Below are 25,341 nucleotides of genomic sequence, written 5' to 3' on the forward strand. Positions count from 1 at the left end.
AAAATATAAGAAGGTGCAATGAAAGGGCTTCTTTACTAATTCTAAAAGATTTCATTTGTAGTATAACTTCTCAAAAGACTTTAGTTTAGGTATAAGTTAATTTTTTTTTCTTTTGACAATCCATCTGGATAATTTTTGGCAAGTCCAAATTTTTTTACTTTTAGTTTTATTAAGTTATTTTTTGTTTTACTTTTTACAACTTCTAAAATTTTCATCGTTAACCTTTATTGTCTATGTAAAGAATGAATTATAAAGTTGTATTGTTTGGTAAATTCGTATAAAACAAAGAATTGAAGCTAAAACTTTCCTTTTAAGTGTATAAGTTTCTCTTCAAAGACAAATGAACCATAATGATTTAAGAGAAGTTCAAATGGCTACAAGGCCATCAGAATGGTTTACAACATCAAGGTAAGGTTTCATTTGAGTTAATGAATATGGAGGTTCAATGCACCAAAGATATTGAAGAAATTAGTGATGGTCTTCTGAGATGCATCATTCGAACGTGAGTTACCAACACCTAATTGGCCCATATAATAATATTTTTAATAGGTCTAAAAAGCCCAATAAACTAAATATATTAATATGAGATCATATGATATAATAATATAATATTTATGATATATACGATAGAGACATAATCCATTAATATTATCAAAACTCATTAATAATGTGTATTTGTTAATATACTATGTTCATAGGCTTAAAAAAAGCTATAAATATATTTCATTACAAAAGTATAGTAATTTAATAATTGTTTTTACTCATATATATATATATATATATATATATATATATATATATATATATATACTCACTTAAAATGATGGAATACGCTCCGAGGAGTTGATGGAATAGACTAGTCCGAGCTGGATTACAAGCTCCTCGAGACGTTCTCCATTGACATGGAAATGAAGAAGAAACTCTAAATCGAGAGCTGACTCGAAGAAAAACCACAAATTTGAGAACGAAAACTCCAAAACTATGAACAGACTCATGAAAATCCTAAGATTTAAGGTTTGATCGGTGTAAGTTGAAGGTTTGGTGGTTAAATATGCAATAAATTGAAGGAAAGAAGGATTGAATGGTGAAAACCCTAGAACAGGGGAGAAACTCTAGATGAATCAATTAATCGGTTCAAAGGCGAGATTGAACAAAATGAGGAATGAATGGAAAATTGTGTTTAATCGGTAGAAATCAAAGATTGGACTGAGGAAACGGTGGAAAAATACCTAGATGATGAAGGAACCCTAGGTTGATGAATTTTTTTCGTTGGGAAAGAGGATTTAATGGTGGAATCAGTTGATGCAACAAGAGATTTGAAGGGAAATGGTGGTTTAGTGACAAACTGAGGCCTGCGGATGAAAAACTCTTAAGAGAAAGAGATGTTGGAACTCGCGAATGAAAGAGTTTTGAGAAGGAAAATGCTTGAGAATGACTGGCTTCGAGAGAAAATGCGAGACAACTCAATGAAAACGTGGTTGAATCTGTTGACCCGCACGCGAGAGGTTATATGCGCATTGGTGAGGAGTGCGTCATGGAGGAGAGATAAATAGTGAAAGCACAATGGAATAATGAGAAAAAGGGAGTGTGCTTGGAAGGTGGCTAGAGGAGGATCTCTAGGATTATCTAGCCTTGACTTTCAAGGAGGAATTGTTTCTGGAGTTCAAAAAATCAACTTCTCATTTATCTCAAAAGTGACAAATATAATGGTGGAACTAGGTATTTATAGTGTGACCCATGCTCCATGCAAGCTAAAAACGTATACAAAAGTATAAAGAAAATACAAGTAGAGGCTAATGGAGAGGACTTGTTAGGCAGTATGTAATTATTCCCTCCCTCTTAAAGAAAGATTTGTCCTGGGAGCAAACCATCATCCCCCCCCCGGCTTTTAAAGACAATCATCTTTATTAGGAAGAAGCTCCTCATAGTTGATAACGGTTGAAAATACCGTTATCTATGATGTAATTTTAATACTACATGCACTCTTTTCTGCTTAGAAACTTGTTTGGAGTCATGTTTTTCTGTTAACTTGTGTGAATAAGAGATTTGAGGTTGAATTTGATGATTTTATGACTAATTCTCTTTGTTTTGATAGAAAATGAGTTAATATGGAAAGCAGGGATAAACTGCTAAGGAGATAGAGCTAAGAAAGGTCCAGAAAAAGCACTAGAAGGAAAGAAGCTCGAGGCTTGGGCGCCCTTTTTGAGGCTTAAGCGCAGGAAGTGCCGCTCACCGCCCTTTTTTGGGGCGCTTAAGCACCGGATGAAGAAGGCTTGGGCATACTCTAAGAGGCTTAAGCGTAGGAAGTGCCGCTCACCGCCCGAGCGCCCCTTTTTAGGGCGCTCGAGCGCCGGATAAAGAAGGCTTGGGCATACTCTGAGAGGCTTAAGCGTAGGAAGTGTCGCTCACTACCCGGGCGCCCCTTTTCGGGGCGCTTGAGTGCCAGATGTAGAAGGCTTGGACGACCTTTGCGAGGCTTGAGCATGGAAGACCACCGTTCCCCGCCCGGGCGCCCTAAGTGGGGCGCTTGAACGCCGACGACTCAGGCTTAGGCTTTGTTTCTATTCTACTTCTGTTCTATTTAAAGGACCCTGGCATCCTAGGTTTGGTATCTTTGGCTGGAGCAACACAACAACACACTCTTCTACTCTCTGAAGCCGAATCTAGAGGCGGGAGCTTCCTCTTCTATTTTTAGGGTTTCACTATCTCATGCTTTTCCATTATTCATCTAGTTTCTCCATGTCTATGGGGAACTAAACTCTATTTGTTGTTGGGGAATTATGTAACCTTGTGAACTCTCATGTATTTGAATTTATTCTTAATTTATATGTTTTTTCATTAATTGTTAGGGAATTCATCTGTTTCAATGCTTGCTCTATTTAACTCATTTAGTAGCTTGATTTATGAATTGCATGAGTGCCGGGAGATTCCTTACAATTCAGGTTCTTGTTGAATTCTCTCAAGGGTAATTGCTGATCATTTATCCCGGTTGGTTAATAGTGAAGTCACAAGCAAGGAAGCAAAAATTTGGGAATCTTTCTCAGATGAAACACTCATGTACATCCAACAAAGGTCGTGGTTTGTTGATATGACTAATTTCAAAGCTGCAGGAGTAATCACAGAAGATCTCAATTGGCAACAAAGAAACAAATTCTTGCATGATGCCAAACAGTTCATTTGAGATGATCCTTACTTGTTCAAAATTGTAGCAGACAACCTTTTGAGGCGCTGTGTGACTAAGGAAGAAGTGGAAGGAATTTTATGGCACTGTCATGACTCACCTTATGGGGGACATTTTAGTGGAGAGAGAACAACTGCAAAAGTGTTACAGTTAGGATTTTATTGGCCTACCTTGTTTACAGATGCTCAAAATCATGCCAGGAACGGTGACAAGTGTCAAATGACGGGTACTATCTCCAGACGTCATGAAATGCCACTACAAGGCATCCTAGAGGTTGAAGTTTTTGATTGTTCGAGCATAGACTTTGTTGGACCTTTTCCACCATCTTTCAATAATGAATACATACTGGTGGCAGTGGATTATGTGAGTAAATGGGTTGAAGCTCTGGCTTGTCCCAAGAATGATTCTAGCATTATGATTAAATTTCAGAAAAGACACATTTTCTCCCGTTTTGGAACACCCAAAGTACTGAACAGTGATGGAGGATCTCATTTTTGCAATTTTTAGCTTGCAAAGGTACTCAAGCATTATGGTGTGAGACACAAGGTAGCTACACCTTATCATCTACAGACAAATGGGCAAGCTGAGGTTTCTAATAGGGAAATAAAGAGGATTCTAGAAAAGACAGTTGCTTTATCAAGAAAGGATTGGTCTTAGAAGCTAAATGATGCTCTTTGGGCATATCGAACTGCAATGAAAACAACTATTGGATTATCTCCTTTCCAAATGGTCTATGGAAAGGCATGTCACCTTCCGGTGGAGATGGAACATCGAGCTGTGTGGGCCTTAAAATTCTTGAATTATGATCCTGGTGACACTGTAGAAAAGAGAAGAAGGCAAATTATTGAGCTTGAGGAAATATGGCTACATGCCTATGATTCTTCTAAGAATTACAAAGAGAAGGTGAAATTTTATCATGACAGGAAGTTGATAAAAAAGGTCTTCAATCCAGGACAACAAGTGTTGTTGTTCAATTCTTGACTAAAACTTTTCCCTGGAAAGTTGAAGTCCAAGTGGTCTGGTCCATTTATGGTTAAGAATGTCCTTCCACATGGAGTAGTTGAGTTGACAGATCCATCCTCTGTAGACCCACAAAGAAGTTGGATGGTCAATGGACAACGTCTCAAGCATTATTTGGGTGGTGAGGTGCAACGCCTTTCCACTATTATGGAGTTGGTTGATCCACATTGATTTTATGGTGTCAAGCTAATGACGTTAATGAAGTGCTTACTAGGAGGCAACCCAACTTTCTAAACCTTTCTTTTGAATTATTTGTTTTGTTATTGTACTCTGCTTGGATAAATTACACTACTTTGGTCCAACTATTGTGTTTTGTGATAAGTATTACTTTGTGATGCTTTGGTTTGTTGATTGATGTTGAGATGATGCATGATTTGCTAATCTACAGGTGATGACTCGTAGTGTATAAAACAGGTGTTTGAAGTACAGTTTGATTGAGATACTTAGCAAGTTGTTTTTCTAAATTCTGGGACTTGAGAGTTTACTTGTGTGAGTTTTGGACTTCAGAGTTTTTGTGAATAATTGCTATTACTTTGTAAGAATGAATGATTTTGCCCAAATTTTCTATGATTAAACTACTTGCTTGCAGGTTTCATATGATCAAGGCCATCTTTTGTTGTCCCTTATTCTTTAAGCCTTCACATGATTTTGTCCATTGAAAAGAAAACAATTTATTCTATCCTTTGAACCTTAAACCTTATGCATGTGTTGAAAACCCTTTGTGAAAATCTTTACCTTGAGTTAAGTTGAGAACATTTGTGAGGTATTGATAAAGGTTCAAGTTTGGGGTTACTGGAAAAAGTGAAAAGAAAAGGCATTGAGCTAAACAGTGAATACTTGAAAAGCAAAAGAAAATGAAAAAGAAAAATGAAAAGAAAAGAAAAGCTCAATACAAGGGAAAGTTGGGAAAAAGAAAGAGAGTTTGTGCTTGAATGATGAAACCATAAAAGTCTCTCTTAACTCAAGGATTTTGTTGACCAGAAAAACCAATTTCCTTCTTAGCCCAGCTAAGTTACAAGCCATGAAAAGTCCTTGTGATGATAACCTGCTTGTGAGTATGTTTGATTATGGCTAAATGAAAGGCAAAATTAAATTGTGTGACATTGTGATAACAGAGTGAAAAAGACACCAAAACCTCATTATACACCTGTGAGTTGAGTGATACACTTTTGAGTGCTTGAGTGATATACTTTTGAGTGCTTGAGTGAAACACTTCCTTTGGTGAGGAATAGTTCTCTGAATTTCTGATTGCATCTCTGCTTGGTTGATTGATCCTTCTTAAGGATAACATCTGTTGAAGTACATGAGCATCACACTAATTTTAATTGAATAAGGCATATGTACATCTTAACTGACATCTGTATGCTGAGTTGATCAAAGTGATTTCTTGTCTGAAAGAAAAAGTTTTTGAAAAAGGTTGAGTCATTGTAGTTATTATTCTGAAAAGCTGAGTTACAATCTGTTTTGCTTGAGGACAAGCAAAGTTCTAAGTTTGGGGTTGTGATAACGGTTGAAAATACTGTTATCTGTGATGTAATTTTAATACTAAATGCACCCTTTTCTACTTAGAAACTTGCTTGGAATCATGTTTTTGTGTTAAGTTGTGTGAATAAGAGAGTTGAGGTTTAATTTGATGGTTTTATGATTAATTCCCTTTGTTTTGATAGAAAATGAGTTAATATGGAAAACAGGGATAAAGTGCTAAGGAGATAGAGCTCAAAAAGGTCCAGAAAAAGCACCAGAAGGAAAGAAGCTCGAGGCTTGGGCGCCCTTTTTTAGGCTTAAGCGCAGGAAGTGTCGCTCACCGCCCGTGCGCCCTTTTTTGGGGCGCTTAAGCGCCGGATGAAGAAGGCTTGGGCGTACTCTGAAAGGCTTAAGTGCAGGAAGTGCCGCTCACCGCCCGGGCGCCCCTTTTTGGAGCGCTCGAGCGCTAGATGAAGAAGGCTTGGGAGTACTCTAGAAGGCTTAAGCGCAGGAAGTGCCGCTCACCGCCCCTTTTTGGGGCTCTTGAGCGCCGAATGTAGAAGGCTTGGGCGACCTCTGCGAGGCTTGAGCGTGGAAGACCACCGGTCGTTGCCCGGGTGCCCTAAGTGGGGCGCTTGAGCGCCGACGACTCAAGCTTGGGCTTTGTTTTTGTTCTACTTCTGTGCTATTTAAAGGACCCTGGCGTCCTAGGTTTGGTATCTCTGGCTGGAGCAACACAACAACACACTCTTCTACTCTCTGAAGGCAGATCTGGAGGCGAGAGATTCCTCTTCTATTTTTAGGGTTTCACTATCTCATGCTTTTCCATTATTCATCTAGTTTCTCCATGTCTATGGGGAACTAAACTCTATTTGTTGTTGGGGAATGATGTAACTTTGTGAACTCTCATGTATTTTAATTGATTCTTAATTTATATGCTTTTTCATTAATTGTTAGGAAATTCATCTGTTTCAATGCTTGCTCTATTTAACTAATTTAGTAGAATGATTTATGAATTGCATGAGTGCCGGGAGGTTCCTTACAATTCAGGTTCTTGTTGAATTCTCTCAAGGGTAATATTTCTCAAGGATGAGGGTATGAGTACTTGGTCGTCTTAAGCTCTTGATCTTCAGACTTAATTTTCTAGGAACGCTAGGAATTGCACGAACTAGGAATTAAGGCAGGCTTATTGCGCCGAGGTATCGGGTTCTAAGTAATTTAGTGAGTGACGCTAACATTAATGTAAAAAGAAGAATTCTTATATACATGAGAGTAAACTTGGTGAAATCAAACCCTAACAACATATTCATCTTATATTAAACAACATCCGTTCATCTCTGTGTTACTCTACTATTGATCAATTTGCAATCGTATTTAATTTTATGTCTTTGCATTTGAAACCAACAATCTCGTTTTATTTAAGTCTTAATTAATCGAGTTATCACACAACTGTTTAGTGCCGAAAGTCCTCTAGGATACGATACTTGGTCTTACCATTTTATATTACTTGTGTGATTTGGTACACTTGCCAATCCATCAACAATAGTCTTAGGAGCGAACCATCTTGGAATGACCTTATTCCTTTATTCTTTTAGATCCACTTTACTTCCTCTTGGATCAAATATGAATCTGCAATATGCAGCAAATATATCTCCAATTAATATTGCTCCAACAGAGGAATTTTCTATGAAAGTAACTTTAGAATAAGGACTTCTTATATCTTGTTTTGTAGTCCTGAGAAAATTTAGAACTCCAAATTGACATGTTATTTTGATTTTGTATTGAGTTACTTGTTTCTACAAGGGTAACAATAACTCAAGATTTGAATTGCCATATTTTGAAAACTTTTTATAGAAAATGAAATGACAATTTGTTTGAAAGAGAAGTTAGTATTTGAAGACTTAAAAATGATTGGGAAAGAATTAAAGGATTGAAAACCTTCTCTTTTAAATTTGGGTTCCATGGTTATTGTAGGAGTAGAAGTTGTCATCAGTAGCAGTGTCTCCTTTTTCTCTCTTTTCCCATTTTTGCCCTTCTTTCTTTTTTCCGTCTTATCTTCTCTTTTCCTTTTCTCTGCTATTTTCTTCTTTTATTCTCTCTTTTTCTTCTCTCTCTCTCTCTTTTCTTCTTCTCTCCTCTCTTTCTCTCTTTTAATCTCTCTTTCTCTTTTCTTATCCTTGAGTTCCTTAAGTTTGGCTCCAAACTCAATTTCTCTAAGAAGAAAACCATGATCATTTAAAATATTAATGAATATTTTTCCCTCTTCAATGCTATCTCTCATTAGTTCTAGGTTTCTCTTAATGTAAGGAGACACAAACTTTCTTCTCATGCAAGCTTTTAATTCAAACCAATTACAAATTAGGACTTTCAGTAGCTGTTTTGAGCTTTATAATAGTTGGAGTTCATTAAGCTTGCACAACTGCCTTTATATGAGTTGTTCATATATGTCTCAATCTAGAACGTGAAAATGCATGGTTTAGGTTCTGGAATGGGTGAGTGTGAGGTAAGTTGGGTGCAGGACGATAACATAGCTATCTTTCTATCTGACAATGGCGGACCAAGTAGGTTTAGTGCAATTGGGTGTTTGAGACTGAGTTAAGGAAGGGTGAGTGACTGGTGCAAAAATGTTGTAGCTAACTATTGTTTTCTCATGACTATGTTTGGTAGCATGTAATTCATTGATTTTGAACTAGTATGAGGTTGAATGCACTATTTTGTGTGGTTGGACAACATAATTGTTGTGGCTTGTTTGTGACGTTAGTACTTGAATATGGTTGGTAATAATTTAAGGATTGTTCCCCTATGTGGTGAGATTTATAAATGGTTTTGATTTGGTGAAAAGTGACGTTGCCGTCATAGGGTACCTTGTTAGCGTATGGAAGGGTTGTCCTTTATGAAAATCAACTTGATATTGAAGTTATATGTGCTAGTTGTAAGACCCGAGAAAAATAAAATAAAATAAATTATGTTTTGTGTAATTATGTTTTGGTGAATAAGTAAATTGATTGATGTTTTATTTATTTATTGTTGCAATTAGTGATATACAAATTTAATATACTTTTCTTTACATAAATGTGGTTAATTATTTTAATTAAAAGATAAAATGGTTTGTTCTTTATATTTAAAGGAGAACTTATCTATTTTAGTAATAGTTATATATATAATTGTATAAAACAAAAAATTTATGTGACACCTTTGGTTTATGATTTCATGATATATTACAATAATTGTTTTATTTAAGAACAGGGTTGTGGTAATCTTTATATTATTGTTAGATAATAATAATATATAATATTGATAGACTTATCAAAAATAATTAGAATAAAGATACTAGATAAAATATATTATTTATGGACTTATTAGAATCAATTTGAATAAATATAATTTTATTTTATTATATTATAAAAATAATGGTGTTTTATAAATATTTAGAAAATAAACCGAATAGAGAGAGGTATGCCTCCTATTTATATTATGTTAGCATAGAAACCCTACCCATGAGGAAAAAAGAGACAAAAACTGTAAGAACCGAGAGGTTTAGAAAAGTTTGGAGTAGACAGGTGTAAGCAAAGGATGAGACCGAGCGATTTAGATTAAAATAATATTGAAATATAAATGAAAAGTTTCAAAAGTCTCGTCTCATTCTCTGAATACAGTTTTATCTCTCCAATTTCTTCTACTCTATTCTTTTCTTCTCCTTCTTTCTAGAGTTCTTCAATATTAATTCATCTGTTCAACATTCAGACCGTACCTAAAGAATCCGTGTGTCAAGAGCTTGCATTTCACCGATCGGTGTAGTGATTAGAGCTGATAAGTTTCGTTCCTTTAATTCTTGTGAATTTCTGAAATTTCTGGCACATGCAAGTAAACCTTGCTATTTGCATGTGTTCATCAGCCTTCTCTTTCTCTTTCTAACTTCCTTTTTGGTACTTTAGTTGGTATCTTCTCACTAGTTAGTGAGTTATAGGTGTTCTTAGGATTTTCTGGAAGTGAGCAAATTTCTAGAAGGGTAGAAGCTGTTCGGCTTGGTTAAGAGGTAAGGGAAACTAGTTAACTTAATTGTTTGCTTGATTATGTATGAAAACGTTGTTTGATGTTTTTGCATGTGGGTGAAATTGAATGTTTGGGTGTTAGACATTGTTTGTGTGACATGTTAAATGTTGTTATTATTGAGTTGTAGATTATCCAAACTTTGTAGTGAATTCTGGGTTGAGAAAAATGTCCAGTTTTTGGCAAATTGTAGTGTATTTTCATTCTGTAGAAGTTATGGAGAATTATGCAAAAAGTCGAGCGTTCGTTGTTGACCGCTCGGTTAGGTTCAGGTACTCGGTTATTAATTTGGTTTGGTCTTAGCTATATTCGGTTTCGTAGTAGTATTCGGTCTTAGTGTTGCTCGGTTTCGTACTGACGTTCGGTTTTAATAGTATTCATTTTCGGCCTTTGCAGTATTTGGTTCAGTATTAGTGTTCGTTATTAGTCATACTCGGTTCTGTATTAGCGTTCGGTTTAGTAGTGCTAGGCTTCGTATAACTGTTAGGTTTTGTATTCACGCTCGGTCTTAGCAGTGTTCTGTTTTGTATTCGCGTTCGGTCTCTGAGTAGTGCTCGGTCTCGTACTAGCACTCGGTCTCTTAGTAGTGCTCGGTGTTGTACTAGCACTCGGTCTCTTAAGTAGCGCTCGGTGTTCTACTAGGGTTCGGTCTAACCTTAGTCCTCGGTTTTACATAAGTATTTGGTCTAAGTTATAAGTGTTCAGTTTAGTTATGGTGATTCGGTTATTCTAGAGTTCGGAATAGTCTAAATATTTGGCAGTGTTCTAGCATTCGGTACTTAACTAAGTTCGACTTATGCTTAGGCCTGACCGGTCATTGACCGTTCGGTTGTACTCAGGGGTTGTGTTGTTGCCGTTCGGTCTTCTTTTACGAAAGGTTATTTGGTCTTTAAATGCTGATTTCACTGTTTGGCTTTGATTGGTTATTATAGTTGCATTGATCTACTATGTATGAGAAATTGTATTAATATTCAAATAAGGTATGATGTTCCAACTGGTATGAAAGAGAATTCCAAGGAGGAATGTCTAAGTGATTGGTTAATCAAGGTGGTGGTATAGTATGAATATGGATAGTGAAATCTTCGGCGTTCATCCTAACATTCTAATGATTACCAAGTCTCAAGTAGAGATGGGTAAGTCATGTCGTGAGAATAGCAGGAGGCCATAGCCGAGGGGGGGGGGTGTCCTACGATGAGTGATAACGGGTTAACCTTGTGTGGCAGCTGATGAGTTTCTAGTTACTACACCCAGGAGTGCACGAACGACCAAAAGCTACATATTCATACTAGTCTGGACGGTCGAGTTGCAGTGGTCAGTCAATATGGATTTATATGTTTTTCTATATGTGTATGATTATCTGATATGTTTGTTTGTAATGTATGTTCATATGATTATTAAATTACATTAGCTTACCCTTCTTTTCTGTTTTGCTATGTTGCTCGTTCGACATTTCTTTTGAGAAATGATCATCCGGTGGATGTGACCAGAGGATTGTGAGTGTTCGGTGGAGCAGGCGCTGGACAGAGAGGACACAACGGTTTAGACTAGGACCGATTGGTCATGTGGAGATTTTGTTTGGACCGATCGGTTGTGTTTATAGTTTTGTTCCTTAGGCATAATTCTGTAAAGTTTTAATTTTATGGTTATTTTGGATAACTGTACTGTTAATACTTTATTACTTAGTAGATGACTGATCTATTGTATCATTTTATGTGATGAATCTATTATATAGTTATATTGTAATGTTTATTCTAGGAAAATGTCTTAGCGGAAAAACCAGGTAGGGGGAACTTACATTATTGACTTTTGTTATTCTTGGCTTTTATATTTTCGATTTGTTTTCATGTGTGAATTGTGTATATGTGTGTTGCCATTTGGATGTATGCGTGTGAAGATATGAAAGGTTGGTGTGGGGTCATCTCGATGTACCTAGTAAATCCTTTTCAGTCGTGTGATGCGGGAAATGGGTTCTTTTCGGCCGTGTGATGCGGGAAGAGGATGGTTCAAGTATTGATGTCTCTTTTGGTTTTCACCTACGATGATTGTTTGTTACGGGAGCAAATGATCACGCAGATAATTCGGATGCAGTATAGCGCGACGAGCAAATTGAGAGAGTTAGGGAAATTTACTAGTTTATTTAAAATAAACTATTTTTCTAGTAATTTTATTTTGTAATCAATTGGAATTATGGTTTATTTTGGGCTGATTGTAAAGACTTATGGAATTTGGATTTTTGCAATGATATTATATTTTAAAATTTTCAATTTTTAGTCATAACTATGACATCCCAAAAATTGGGATGTTACATTTGGTATCAAAGCCAGGTTTTCAAAAATATTTTGGGGCCTTGGGAAGTGCGCTCGTATAGTTTTTGCTATGTATATCTGGAGCTTGTTGTTATTATGTGGTGGATTTGTTTTTGCATGATTTGTTTTTTTTTTCTGTTTGTGTTATGCAATTGATATACAAACGTTAAATCATATAAAAGTTGACTTGAAATTAGTTAGCAGTTACAAATTCAAGATTTGTATTGAATTCTGGTTTTACAATATTGAATTATTATTATGTTTGTTATGTCGTTGCTTTTATGTGCTACATGGTTGCTATATCTATTACTTGTCACTTTAGTTTTTATTTCATGCTATTCCACTAGTTTTTATATGCAGTGCAATATATTGTTTCTATACAATGCATTTGTTTTAGTATCCAAATTATTGTACTTGTACATGATGTATGTTTCTATAAGAAATGTTAGGCCTTATTTCTCCTACCAAGATGGACGGGGTGAATTGGTTTTGTTTTTCTATCTTTTGGAAAATATTTGGAACTTTCTTTAATCACACAAAACAATAAAAAGAATAATGCATTAAAAGAGTTAAGGGATAGAAAAACCAACATAAAATTTTATACTGGGTTCGACTAAGCCTACATCTAGTCCTCTTCAACAACCTTAGCTGAAGGGAACAACTATAATGATTGAGTTTACAAATAATAATACAAAGAATACTTCTCAATGCACTCTGCTTCCCCACTCAAAATCAATTACAACAAACAATAGGTGAACACCCTCATACTCTTACAACCTAGAAAGCAATCCCAACTTTCTATAACCTTAGACTGACTTTAAGAAAACCTTGAGAGCAATCCCAACTCTAAAAAAGAACAAACACAGTTCTCACCTCTAGCACAAACGCACAGAAACTCAATCTACATATTGAAAAAGATAACCTGATCTTTACAACAGACACTCCAATAGTGCAAATATGATAAAAAACCATTGAGCACAATTCTTGACAGAATCTTGATGTATCAACCTAGATTTAATCCTTGATTCTTCAAGATGGTTCTTGGACGCTTTTTGTAATCAAAACTCAATCAATTGTTAGTTACAAAATTGTATATTCTGTATTTTGTTTTGAAATAGCAAGCAAGACAACTATTTATAGGATTTTCATAATCCTGACGCATTTTAATCGATTACGAAATTAATGTAATCGGTTAAGCTTTTAACAGTGCTATGCCAAATTTACATTAAAACATATTTACCCGATTAAGCAATTAATGTAATCGATTGCACATATATTGTAAGTAAAAACATTTGAAAATATGACCGTTATGGTAGTTAAGACTTAACATGAAAACAATTTTCAATGTGTACCAGATTTAACCGATTACTGAAATTGTGTAATCGATTAAGTATTACACTTAAGAAATTTTGAAAACTTTTTATCCTCAAAACACATCACTACATTCAACAAACATATGTTAGCAAAAACATGAGTTTTAATCGATTATGCATATAATGTAATTAGTTAAAATTTGCAGTTTGCTATAGTTAAGCATTTTGCTGATATTTGATGAGACTAATTGATTACATAAACATTGTAATTGATTACTTCATACATATATGCTTTGTGCAAGTTGTTTTGTCATTTAAAAACATGAGTATGCATACTACATATGTAAACACATGTATGACCATAGTAAGTATGCAAACCACTCAGTTCAAACACACACAAACATGTAAATGCAGATATGCATATCAAAAACATGTTAGTGTTGTGCAAGAAACATATAGAAACATTTATGTTATTTTCATCATCAAAAACAAAAACACACAAGGGATTGGGTTTACATTGCTCCCCTATCAACAATTTCTTTATGAATACAATTTTCGAGGACGAAAATTTTTGAAGTTGGGGAGAATATAACTACCAAGAAAAATAATAAATAAAATAAATTAAATTTTGTGTGATTATATTTTGGTGAATAAGTGAATCGATTAATACTTTTATTTATTTTTTGTTGCAATTAGTGATATACAAATGTAATATAACTTTCTTTATATAAACGTGGTTAATTATTTTTATTAAAAAATAAAATGATTTGTTGTTTATATTTAAAGGATAACTTATCTATTTTAGTAATAGTTATATATATAATTGTATAAATAAAATTCTTTACGTGACACCTTTGTTTTATTTATATTAAAATAATTATTTTATTTAAGATGATAGAGTTATGGTTTTAATATGGTTTGGCTTGGTTATAGTTTTATTATATATATATATATATATATATATATATATATATATATATAATATAAATCCCCATTTATATGCAATGATAATATATAAATAAATAATTGTTGTCAGGTTGTTGGAATGTGTATATTATTGTTAGATAATAATAATAATAATAATAATAGTAATAATAATAATAATGATGGTTTATTATTGATAAAAAGCCACGAACACGAGGCAATAGTTACGTGCACTAAATGTTCATCATCTTCCTCGCGTTTTCTCTCCACGTGTCACATTTTTCAGGTTTGTTTTCTCACTTTTGCACCGCTGAAAATTAGTTTTACTTCGATTATATTACTCTGTGATGAATTATCTTTCATTTGAACCTATTAAAATGTTTTTCGTTGGGTTTTGGTGCAGTTTTGCTCGTGACCTTGGGTGGCGTTCTTGGGCGGCGATTTCTTGCATTTTGCACTCCTCAAATTCCATCCACTACGTTTTTAAAGCCATCCAATACAAAAAAACGTACAATCCATTCTCTTCAACTAAAATATAAAGTTGTAAACTCGAGTCACCATGAGCCAGGAGCAACCCGAGAGACCTCAAGCGGAGAAAGATCCAATCAAATACGGCGATGCTTTAAACATATGATCTGTAGTGTCAGACGTCTATATAGACGTCAGATCTATAGTGTCAGACGTCTATATAGACGTTTGACAGTGCAAACCGACGTCCCATCAACCTCACTCGTAAAGACGTCAGGTCGATATCAGACGTAAAAAGCTCAAAATAACAGACATCTAAAGCCTTTTCTACACTAGTGAAAGATAATTTTATTTGATTATATTATGAAAATAATGGGGTTTTTTTAAATTTTCAGAAAATAAACCAAATAGAGAGAGCTATGCCTCATATTTATATTATGTTAGCATAGAAACCCTAGCCATCAGGAAAAATGAGACAAAAACTTTGAGGGTGAGAGGGAGAGTTTGATCAAGTGAAGATCTGTGAGAGCTTAAGGGTGTTATTGAAGGGTAGTGTTTATTCTAAGAAAATTTCTTAGCGGGAAAGCCAAGTAGGGGGAGCTTACATTATTGAGGTTTGTTATTCTTGATTTTTATATTCTCGATTTTTTTCATATGTGAATTGTGTATATGTGTGTTGTCATTTGGATGTATGTGTGTGAAGATATGACATGTTGGTGTCGGGTCGTGTCGGCGTACCTAGTAAATCCTTTTCAGCTGTGCGATGCATGAAATGGGTTCTCTTTGGCTGTGTCATGCGGGAAAGATATTTTGTCTGGCCGTGGATACGGAAAGAGGATAGGTTCGGTGATAAATGGCAGGATGACTCGAACTTGGTGGTTTTGATGAACAGGAGGTATGGTAGGGTACGACGGAGAAATCACTGGTTTTTTATGATTATGGCTGACTGTATTTGAATTTTGGTGTGTTGTTGTTGTATTTATTTTAATGATGAATGTATAACATATGTGTTTGTGTTATTTTGTGTTTGATTGATTCTCAGTTAGATAACCCCTATGTTTTTTATTGTGGTTTTCACTTGCGATGATCGTTTATTATGGGAGCAGATGATCATGCAAATAATTCCGATGAGGTATAGCGCGACGAGTGAATTGAGAGAGTTAGGGAAATTTACGAGTTTATTTAAAATAAACTATTTTTTTGGGAATTTTATTTTGTAATCAATTGAAATTATTGTTTATTTTTGGTGGATGATAAAGACTTATGGAATTTGGATTTCCAGAATTATACTATGTTTTAAATGTTCAATTTTTACTCATAACTATGACATCCCAAAAAATAGGGTGTTATACTGGTTAGTAATATTGGTGTTTCATCACTTTGGCTTGAATAAATTATGTTATTGCCTTGTTATGGATTTGATCTGTTCAAATTGTTATCTTACTATTCATACATACTTGAAAGTTGTATGTGGTGGTCAGGTATTTTCAATGCTCGTTCTAACATGTGTGAGATACTTCATGTTATTGAATATCTCGTGTTGGGTGGTTATGTGTGAGTAGTGATTATGGTGAAGGATAGTAGTTGTGGGCAGGGTTGGATTTGTGTTAGAGAATGATCATAGTGATTCGATTTAGATCCTCAAAATACCTTGAGTGTTACTCTTGTCGTTGCTCAAGAGCAAAGAATGATTGATGGTGAAGTTTGGTAATATGTAGGGAATTTGAGGGTTCTCTGCAATGTAAGGGAAAAAGGTCTTCTATGCGTGTGCGTGGCATTGGAAGAGGATGTGTTACGAGAAGAGCGGTAAGGGTCTTTTGTGAATATTGTTTTATTAGTGAGAGAGACACAATGTTGAATCAAACAAGCGGTGTAGTGGTGGTTATGATTCTTTAGAATGTCTTCTTGCCATACTTTGTTAATTTGGGATTGTGCCTTTCCTCTTCAACGGGGTAGAAAGGTAGTCACTTTTCCTCTTGCGAGGGGGTAGAAAAGTGGATCCCTTCAAATTTAAGAGGCGGTGGAAAAGGTGAGTTTCTTTGTCCATGAGGGGTAGTGGAAGAGATGAGTATCTTCGTCTTTAAATGGCAGTGGAAGAGATGAGTCTCTTTGTCCACGAGGGATGGTAGAAGGGACTAAGATTCGAGTGTTGCCCTTTCCTCTTGCGAGGGGGTAGAAAGGGATGAAAGTCTCACCCGTAGGGTTATAGCTCATGATGAGTTTAGAGTTGATGAGAGCATCTTGAGGAGTAGGGGAGATAACTCCGAAGCTGTGGTGGAGGACCCTCGAGTTGTTCTATTGTGGTAAACAGGAAATGATGCAGTGAAGTTTGGAAGAAAACTTACGTACTTGAAGATGATTGGTATTGGCATGGGTCACCTTTAATGGAAATGTTGTGTAGAACTAATAGGTTTATCATGGTTCCTTATACGAGGATGTATGAGTTGTCAATGTATTGATTGTCATAGCCTTACTATGTGTTGATACTATTTAATGTTGTAGGATTGTGATAAGGGTTTAATATCTGAGATATAAGTGTTGTGTTGTTGTTTAAAGGTTGATTATGTTAGCTCACCCATATATTTTTTTTTGTGTTGTTTGTGTCTGTGGCGATGATCGTATAATGTGTGTTATATGAGAGCTCAAATAGGTATGCAAATGATATTGAAGCAACGTAATTAGCGAGAGAGGGGCTTGTAGTAGGAGTTTGAATAAAGTTTTTATGTACTTTGTGAGGGATTAAAGATTTGTATTAAGCTATTTATTTTCGTCTTGAATTTGGATAATTAATATTGAAAATTGTAATATCTATATTGAAAGGAAAATTTTAATTACGTTATGGTTTTAGCGAAATTCTTTAATATTTGTTACGCTTAAGTGACTCTCATATTTGGGATGTTACATGCATCTTAAGCTAACTTCTACTGTGATTATAATTTTGGAAAATAATTTATTTTTCTTGGCTCAAATGGGATAACAATAGATATTATTTATACTTTTTAGATAAAGAAAGACGATCACACATCATTTCAAATTCTGATTGTTTTATCTTCAAGAGATTAACTTTGTGACAATACTAGATGAACTCAACCTAAGTTGTTTCCTTTTTGAAACTTTTTAAAATAATTTTTAATATTCTTGATAGGTTCAGGGATTTCCCAATTTGCATAGGCAAGAATAACTTTGGCAAGACAAATCTTCTCCGATGTAAGGATTTCTGTTTATTATTATGGGTAGTGTTAGTGTTTGTTAAGGCCAATCCTTTATTTTGGGAAGATTGAAGGATGAGTGCTTCCAAGTAATACACACATCTTAATAGAAAATGCTATCAATTATTTAGAATATTTGATAAACAAAAAGCTATAACAACAATTTACTCAAAATGTGATATTTTGCCTTTTTGTTTTTTTTAAGTGAAAATAATAAAACTTGTTGACAATTTTTTTTTGTATTTTTCTCTTATTGCATTCATTTCTCTTTTTTTCTTGAGAAATTAATCTTGAAGAAAACCAAATATGACAATTGGGCCTAACAGGCGTAAAAATTGTTCTTGTTATCATAATGAAAAATAACGAAAAATATTCAATAATTAAGTTTTTTTCATTGTCATTGTTTTTCGTGTTTTGAAAGTTTTGAAAATTTTATATTTTCAAAATTTTGATCATTTTGTTTATTTTCCAAGACTAAATAATAAAACTAGGTTTAATTGGGCTTGATGAAAATTAGGCTCGAATGTCAAACGAGATAGACTTGATGGGTCAGAGAGATTGAGTTGTGCAAGTGTGACTTAGAGCAATGTTAGAGAAACAAAAGTTTTTTTTATTGTTGGACATTTGGGGTCATGCTATTTATGTAATAATGGAAAGCAATATTGTAAGGTAAGTGTATTTTTTTTTTGTTATGTACCTGTTTGAAAATTCATACAAATTAATTTGCATTTTGGGTTATCTTAGTTCATGGAATCATTCTTCTTGTTAAAAAAATTCATAATTTCTTGGTCTGATCAATTTATTTAAAAAATATTCAACTAATCATTTGTTTTGAAATATTATTTGAATAATACACATGAAATTGTTCAAGGTCTTTAAAAGGGGTTAATGTGTGAATGACAAACAAACATAATTGCCCAATTTTGGATTTCAAAATGAGGGCAATGAACGATAGTAGAATAAGATTAGTTGAGATCTAAATTCAAAGTGGAGTATATGGTAGGAGAATGAAAGGGTTTAACATTTTTTTTGAAACACATTAAAAAAAATCCTTAATGTTTGAAAACAAATCTCTAAACAATTTGTTTTAATTATATTCTTTTTATTTTTTTTTGGACAGACTTATTTGTATGTTAAAATATTTTCCTTTAAATTAAACCTTTTAAAATAAAACAATCAAACTTTGATCTATGTGGACTTTGTTAAACTTGTATCATAGTATAAAAAATGGATAATAAAGGCTTGAAAATGATGTCATGGTTATTTAGAACAAGGGTCTATGAATAATATTGCATCAAGTATATTTTTGATTTCTCTTTGTTCACCTCTTTTTTCTTTTTCTATTTTCATTCTTTCTATGAAAAAACATTTATTTCTTTTTCATACCCAAAAAAATATTTTTTTAGTGAACTATCTCTTAGATAAATCGAGTGCAAACATTATGCCAACTTGACTTGTTTAAGGGATTTAAAAGAATTTTTTTTGTTTTATTTTTAAGACTCAAAATAGGTAACAAAAGATAATAATTTTTTGATGAAGAAATAGTCGAGACGATGTCTCTGACAAAACACGAAAATATAACAAGAAAGCTTTAGTAAGCTAAACACTGTCTGTTTGAAAAGAGGAAAAACCAAAAAAAGTGTTTTAATTGCTCAACATTCAAAAACAACAAAAGTAATAAGAAAAGACATATATGCTTCATGCACAATTCACTCTACTCTTTGCAGATAAGCTATTCTACACGCATCCACAAAGCTGCAAATCAAATATCAAAAGTGGACGTTAGAGACAAAGGAGATAATCATAGAATGTTTTTCTCTTGAAGACATACCTAAAGGCAAAGTACTGAAAAAACATGTTTGCTTTGACAAGTTAACTTACCTAACGATTGCTGTTGAAGAAGAAAGAGAAAGCATGAGCATTAAGGGTAAAAGCTCAGTCTATTGGACAAATCTTCATGAAGCCTTTAAATAGAAGAACTTTTGAAAGGAAAATCAAGACGATAACTTAAGAGGATAGTCAAGTGAAAAGCTTACAACGAAACATCCATCCTATAATCATTCAAGAGAGAAGAAAAAAAAAGAGCTCAAGAAAAAGAATACATCTGAGTTGAAGAAGAGAAAAGAGAAAAGAAGAGAAGAGAAAAAGAGAAAAGAAATCCCCTCAAACTTCATTATTGTATTGCTTACTATTGTAAGAAAAAAGAGAGAACCACCTGTGAGTGTTTAGATTGTTTTATATTGTAATCAAATGCTCTCTAGGAAAGATATAGTCTGAACTACTTGTAAGCAATTGTTGATTAAAATTCTAAAGAGAATTAAAATACTCACTATTGATAAGGGGAGCTAAACCTACCCTTTGTATCTATGTTTTTTATGATGAACAAAAGAATGATTTCATAGTTTCTTGCACAAGAAATGGCATAATAATTTCTTTATTTGTATTGTGTTTGTACTTTATATATGTATTCATTAGTTGTTTATGAATCATGCTTTAAAACAGATTGAACATTTCATTTATTGAAGAAATAATCGGTTAAGCAATGTATATAATCTGTTAGATTTCTCTAGATCGCTTGTATGCTTAATAAAGGCAAACAACTATGTAATAACTTATTACATAAGTTGTATAATCGATTAAAACTCGTTGATATGCCAATATATGTTTCATTAGTGTATTTTATCTATTTAGAATGGAAAGTGATTTGAAAATTTGCTTAATTATTGATATAACCGATTACATAAGTTGCATAATCAATTAAGTATGTTTCATTTCTCAAAATCAATTTCATTTAAAGCCTGAATTATTTCTAACGGTAAAAGAAAATTATTATTAGCTTATAAGAATTATATAATCGATTATATGCGCGGTATAATCTGTTAAAATCAAAACAGAAACAAACATGAGAGAATCTGTTAAAGCAGAAGGTAAAGCTTAACATATTACATAAATTCTGTAATCGATTATATTGCGTCAAGGTTGAGAAAATCCTATAAATAATTGTCTTGCGCACTATTTCAAAATAATTCAATTGCAATCAATTTAGTAACTAACTATTTCATTGAGTTTTGATTATAGGAGCGTCCAAGAAGTGTCTTGAAGAATCAATGATCAAATTTGAGTTTTACACATCAAGCTTTTATTAAGAAAGCAAACTGAATTGTTATGATTGTATCTGCACTACTAGAGTTTACTTAGAAGATTAGTTTCAACGTTTACAATCTATGGATTGCATTCCTGTGCAGGTGTGCCAAAGGAGAGAGCCATATGTGTTCTCATTGAGAGTTGAGATTATTCTCAAGGTGTTAAGAGAGCTGTGATTGTTCTTTGTCTGGTAAGAGTGTGAGGGTGTTCACCTCTTGTTTTGCTATAGTGATTTTTAGTGGGGTGAGGAGTACATTGAGAGGAGATATCTCTATATTCTTGTAACTCTATCATTATAGTGAAATCCCTTCAACAGAAGACTGGATGTAGGCTTGACCAAACCAATATGAATGACTATGTTAATCTTTCTCTATCTTTTCTCTTTTATTATTGATTCATCATTCTTGTTTTATTGATTTCAAGAAAACCAAAGATTGTGCAAAGCTTTTGAAGAGATAAATTTTTAGGCAAAATCTAATTCACCCACATCCTCTTGGTTTGAGATATAAGGCATCTCCTTTTTAACCATTGACACTAGAGTTGAGAATTCAATTTTGTTTTGAATTTTGATCAATTACCTTTTCTTTTTAATCAGTTAAAATGTTCCTGATGGCCAGTATATCTCAGACATTTGGAGAAGGGGCATACATAAATAGGCACCACTATTTGCGGGTAAGAATAACCCTTTTTGGAAAATCAGAATGAAGATTTTCTTGGAATTAGTAAATAAAGGTGTATGAGATGCTATCATCAATGGTCCCTTTGAACCAACTAAAATAGAAAATTGTAAGACAAAGGTCAAGGACTTCTCTGAGTTGAATGCATACGAGAATAGGAGAGCACACTACGATGTAAGAGCCAAAAACATTATCTCTCCCGCACTCATAATTGATGAATTCTATAGAATCTCTATGTGTTCAACAACAAAAGAAATGTGGGATGTTCTAGAGGTTACCCATGAAGAAACAAATGAAGTTAAGTGAGCAAGAAAGAACCCTCTCATCCAAGAATACAAAATGTTTATAATGAAGGATGATGAAACCATCTACGACATTTAAAAGAGGTTCACTCATATTGCTAACCATCTTCTTGCCTTGGGAAAAACTTTTGACAAAGAAGAAACCAATATGAAGATCTTGAAAAGCTTAAATAGAAGTTGGTAGCCAAAGGTCACTGCCAAATCAGAATCAAGACACTTGACAACTATGAATGTGGCTACACTTTTTGGTAAATTGAGGGAACATGAGCTTGAGCTTGACAGACTGAAAGAGGAGGAAGAAACTGAACAGAAGCACACCATAGCCCTCAAGACAACTAGAAAAAAAACTTCAATAAGACACATTAAATAACTTGACTGAGAATCATAAAATCTAGAGTTGGATGCAATGAACTTAATGGTAAAATGATTCTCAACATTCTCAAAATTTATAAAAATATTTTGTTATAGCTCTGATACACCCTTTGAAGAAGCTTCATCAATCCACTTGGAAGATCATCTTATGTCGAAAGAGCATCCTCAAAGCAATCTCCCTCATTTGGTATAAAAGTTATGGCCACTATCTTGGAAGTCTTCAAGAGATAAGTGTCTAAAAGTTCTTACCCATTTTTTTACCCATTTGTGTTATTGTGAATTCCTTGTTGTTTCATCTTTTCCAACATGTCTAATATGTTTTCTTGAGTCATGACTATGTGTTGTATGTCTTGAAATATTGATTCAAATTAATTGTTCTTTTTGAATCATCCATGTTGTGTGCCTAAGATTTCTAATGTTTCTATTTGTATGTGTGCAGAGTTTATGGGTTAGTGTCATGGATTTGGGTCATCTTTTGAGTCATTTTATTTGATTTTATGATCCTATTGTTTTATCCTAAGTCTTCTATATCCATATATGTCATCACATCTTTGTTGAACTTGAAAGAAAAATTCAAAACATTGAAAACTTGAAGCCTACCCATTTTTTGAACTCTAGTGCAGAGAGTTGTCTGAACTTCTATTTTCAAAATTTAATTGCAACTAGACCAGAGATCTAAATTCTAGTTTTTATATATCAATATAAATATCTTTGGTTCTATTTTATAGGGAAAAAATCATCTTAGTTAAAGCTCTGTAGAAAAAGTTATGGGTAAAACAATGAGCAAAGGTCGGAGTTGTTCATTTCCAGCGTGAAATTTGGGATTTTGATATTTTGGGTTTTTCTGGGTTTTCTTTGAGTTTTGTTAGTGCATTCATACTTGTTACTAGTTCTTAAACAAGTTCTTAGTATTAAGATTCCATTGAGTCATTTTGTCAAAAGATGATTTGATTCCTTAGGATTTCTTACATACATCACTTGAATTGGCCTTGTTTTTTAATATGAGTTGTGCAAAGATAATGTGCTTGAAGTATTATGAAAAATTAATTGATAAAAACAGAAGATACCTCAATAAAAAATGTTGAGATTGTTGATAAGGAGAACACTAGTTTAGCTGAACCCACAATCTCAATAATATGAGTTTTTGATGATGACAACGCATAATTAATAACACATGTGTATTATGTGTTACATGCTCTATGCTTACATGTTATATGCGTATATGAGAACATGATTGTGTTGTTGTTGTGTTGTTCATTGCATTTCACTGCGTTATTGATAAGCTGTCGTTGAAGCTATCAAATTAATACTACATTTTAAGGCAACTTCTGTATTGCCAAGTAGTATTTAAGAAAGTAGATAGGGTTAAAGTAACCTTGAGTCGTCTCCCAACGAATACATAATTGCCTTTCAATATTTGAATCTTATGAATGCAATGCAATGCTCAAGAATAAAAGTAATTTTGGAGAATGTTTAAAGAACGAATAAGAAACTTAAAAACAATTATGATGAAATAGGCTAATTCCACTATTTTTCCAAGATAGATTCATCATCGGTTATTCACAGATAATTGTTCAATTGATTATTGTTCAAGTTTCAAATTAATTAAAGTACATTCTTAATTAATTTGAGGGCAATCATGCAGTTAACCAAAGTAGATTCTCAATCAAATGCAAGACCTTACTAGATTATTCACAATGAATTCAACCAAAGTACATTCTCAATAAATTCTAATGTGTTTAATCATGTCCATTCTTAAATCTGATAACCAAAGTAAAAGCTAATTAATCAAAGTAAATTCTCAATTAATTATAGTTGAAATTATTACCATTAATCAAAGTACATTCTTAATTGATAGCAAAAACCCATTTAATCATATGAAAGTTCCCAAATTTAATCAAAGTAGATTCTCAACCAAACCTAGAAACCCTTGAACTCATATGATCAATATGCATGTAGATTCAAACACCTTATGATGCAAAAACCATTGCTTTTAATATGATTGAGAGATGAAAGACATAGAAGAAAAATAACTCAAATCAATAATCAAAAGAAACAATTGCATTAATTCAACTTAACCTCAGAATCCATAATGAAATTACAGTGGAGTACCCCTAAGAGCTTAGCCCTCCATGAATGGAGTGAAACATATGATGAAATAAAAGTGAGAGGAGTGGTGGATGAATGCTTCCAGTGGAGGAGTATGAAAGAATGAATGAATTCCCCTTTCTGCCTTCCCTAGGTCTCTTTATATAGGACTTGATTGGGCTTGGACTCTGAATAGTTTGTTGATAAGATATTTTCTATTGATATATTTTCAGATTAAATCAATTATCTTTAAAAATATCAACCGAATTATCTATTTTATTAATGTCCTTCTTAAATTTCCAATATTAGAGAAAAGCCCCTCAAATTTCTTCTGTCTATGCTTTAAACCCTCCTTTCTTTACAAAATTGTACAAAGGCCCCTGTTTGACCAGCTTTGACCAGACTTAAGCATAATTGACCAGCTTTGACCAGATGGACGTGGCCCATGAGTTCCCGCCACGTGGCAGCCCTCTTGCTTCCCCAATTAGGGTTTCAAATTGCAATTCCCCTTTTCTCCTCCGCCATCATGAGGCGATAATGCGAGAATAGGGTCTCGCCCCTTCTCCTCCACAGCGCAATTAGGTCTCTGCGTTCCACGATGTTGTTTCTGTGTTTCTTTGAATTGCAGGTTTGTGTTGGTTCTGTGCGTGGATTTGGCTTCGTGATGAAGATTGGTGATTCTTGCAGGTTGGTTACTTGAGGAGGATGAAGGAAATCGCGCGTCTGGTTCGCGATTCACATTGGGGTTGCTCTTCGTTGTTTCGACGCGATGCATGGTGGTTGCTGATGGTTTTCTGTTTGCAGGTTCGGGGTTGGAGATTAC

The 25,341-nt window shown here is 33.8% G+C and overlaps 1 protein-coding gene across 1 annotated transcript; it reads left to right on the plus strand.

Annotated features, from left to right (window-relative positions):
* The first annotated feature begins 3,874 nt into the window (after positions 1 to 3,874).
* LOC148198373 (uncharacterized) lies at positions 3,875 to 4,372 on the plus strand. Its single transcript, XM_088115780.1, has 2 exons — positions 3,875 to 4,084; positions 4,184 to 4,372. The coding sequence occupies exons 1-2, from the start codon at positions 3,875 to 3,877 to the stop codon at positions 4,370 to 4,372; spliced, it is 399 nt and encodes a 132-aa protein (XP_087971906.1).
* Positions 4,373 to 25,341: the final 20,969 nt, after the last annotated feature.

The sequence above is a fragment of the Vigna umbellata genome, chromosome 5 (genome assembly GCF_029865625.1).
Source record: "Vigna umbellata cultivar VRB3 chromosome 5, Vumbellata_1.0, whole genome shotgun sequence".
Lineage (NCBI taxonomy): Eukaryota > Viridiplantae > Streptophyta > Magnoliopsida > Fabales > Fabaceae > Vigna > Vigna umbellata.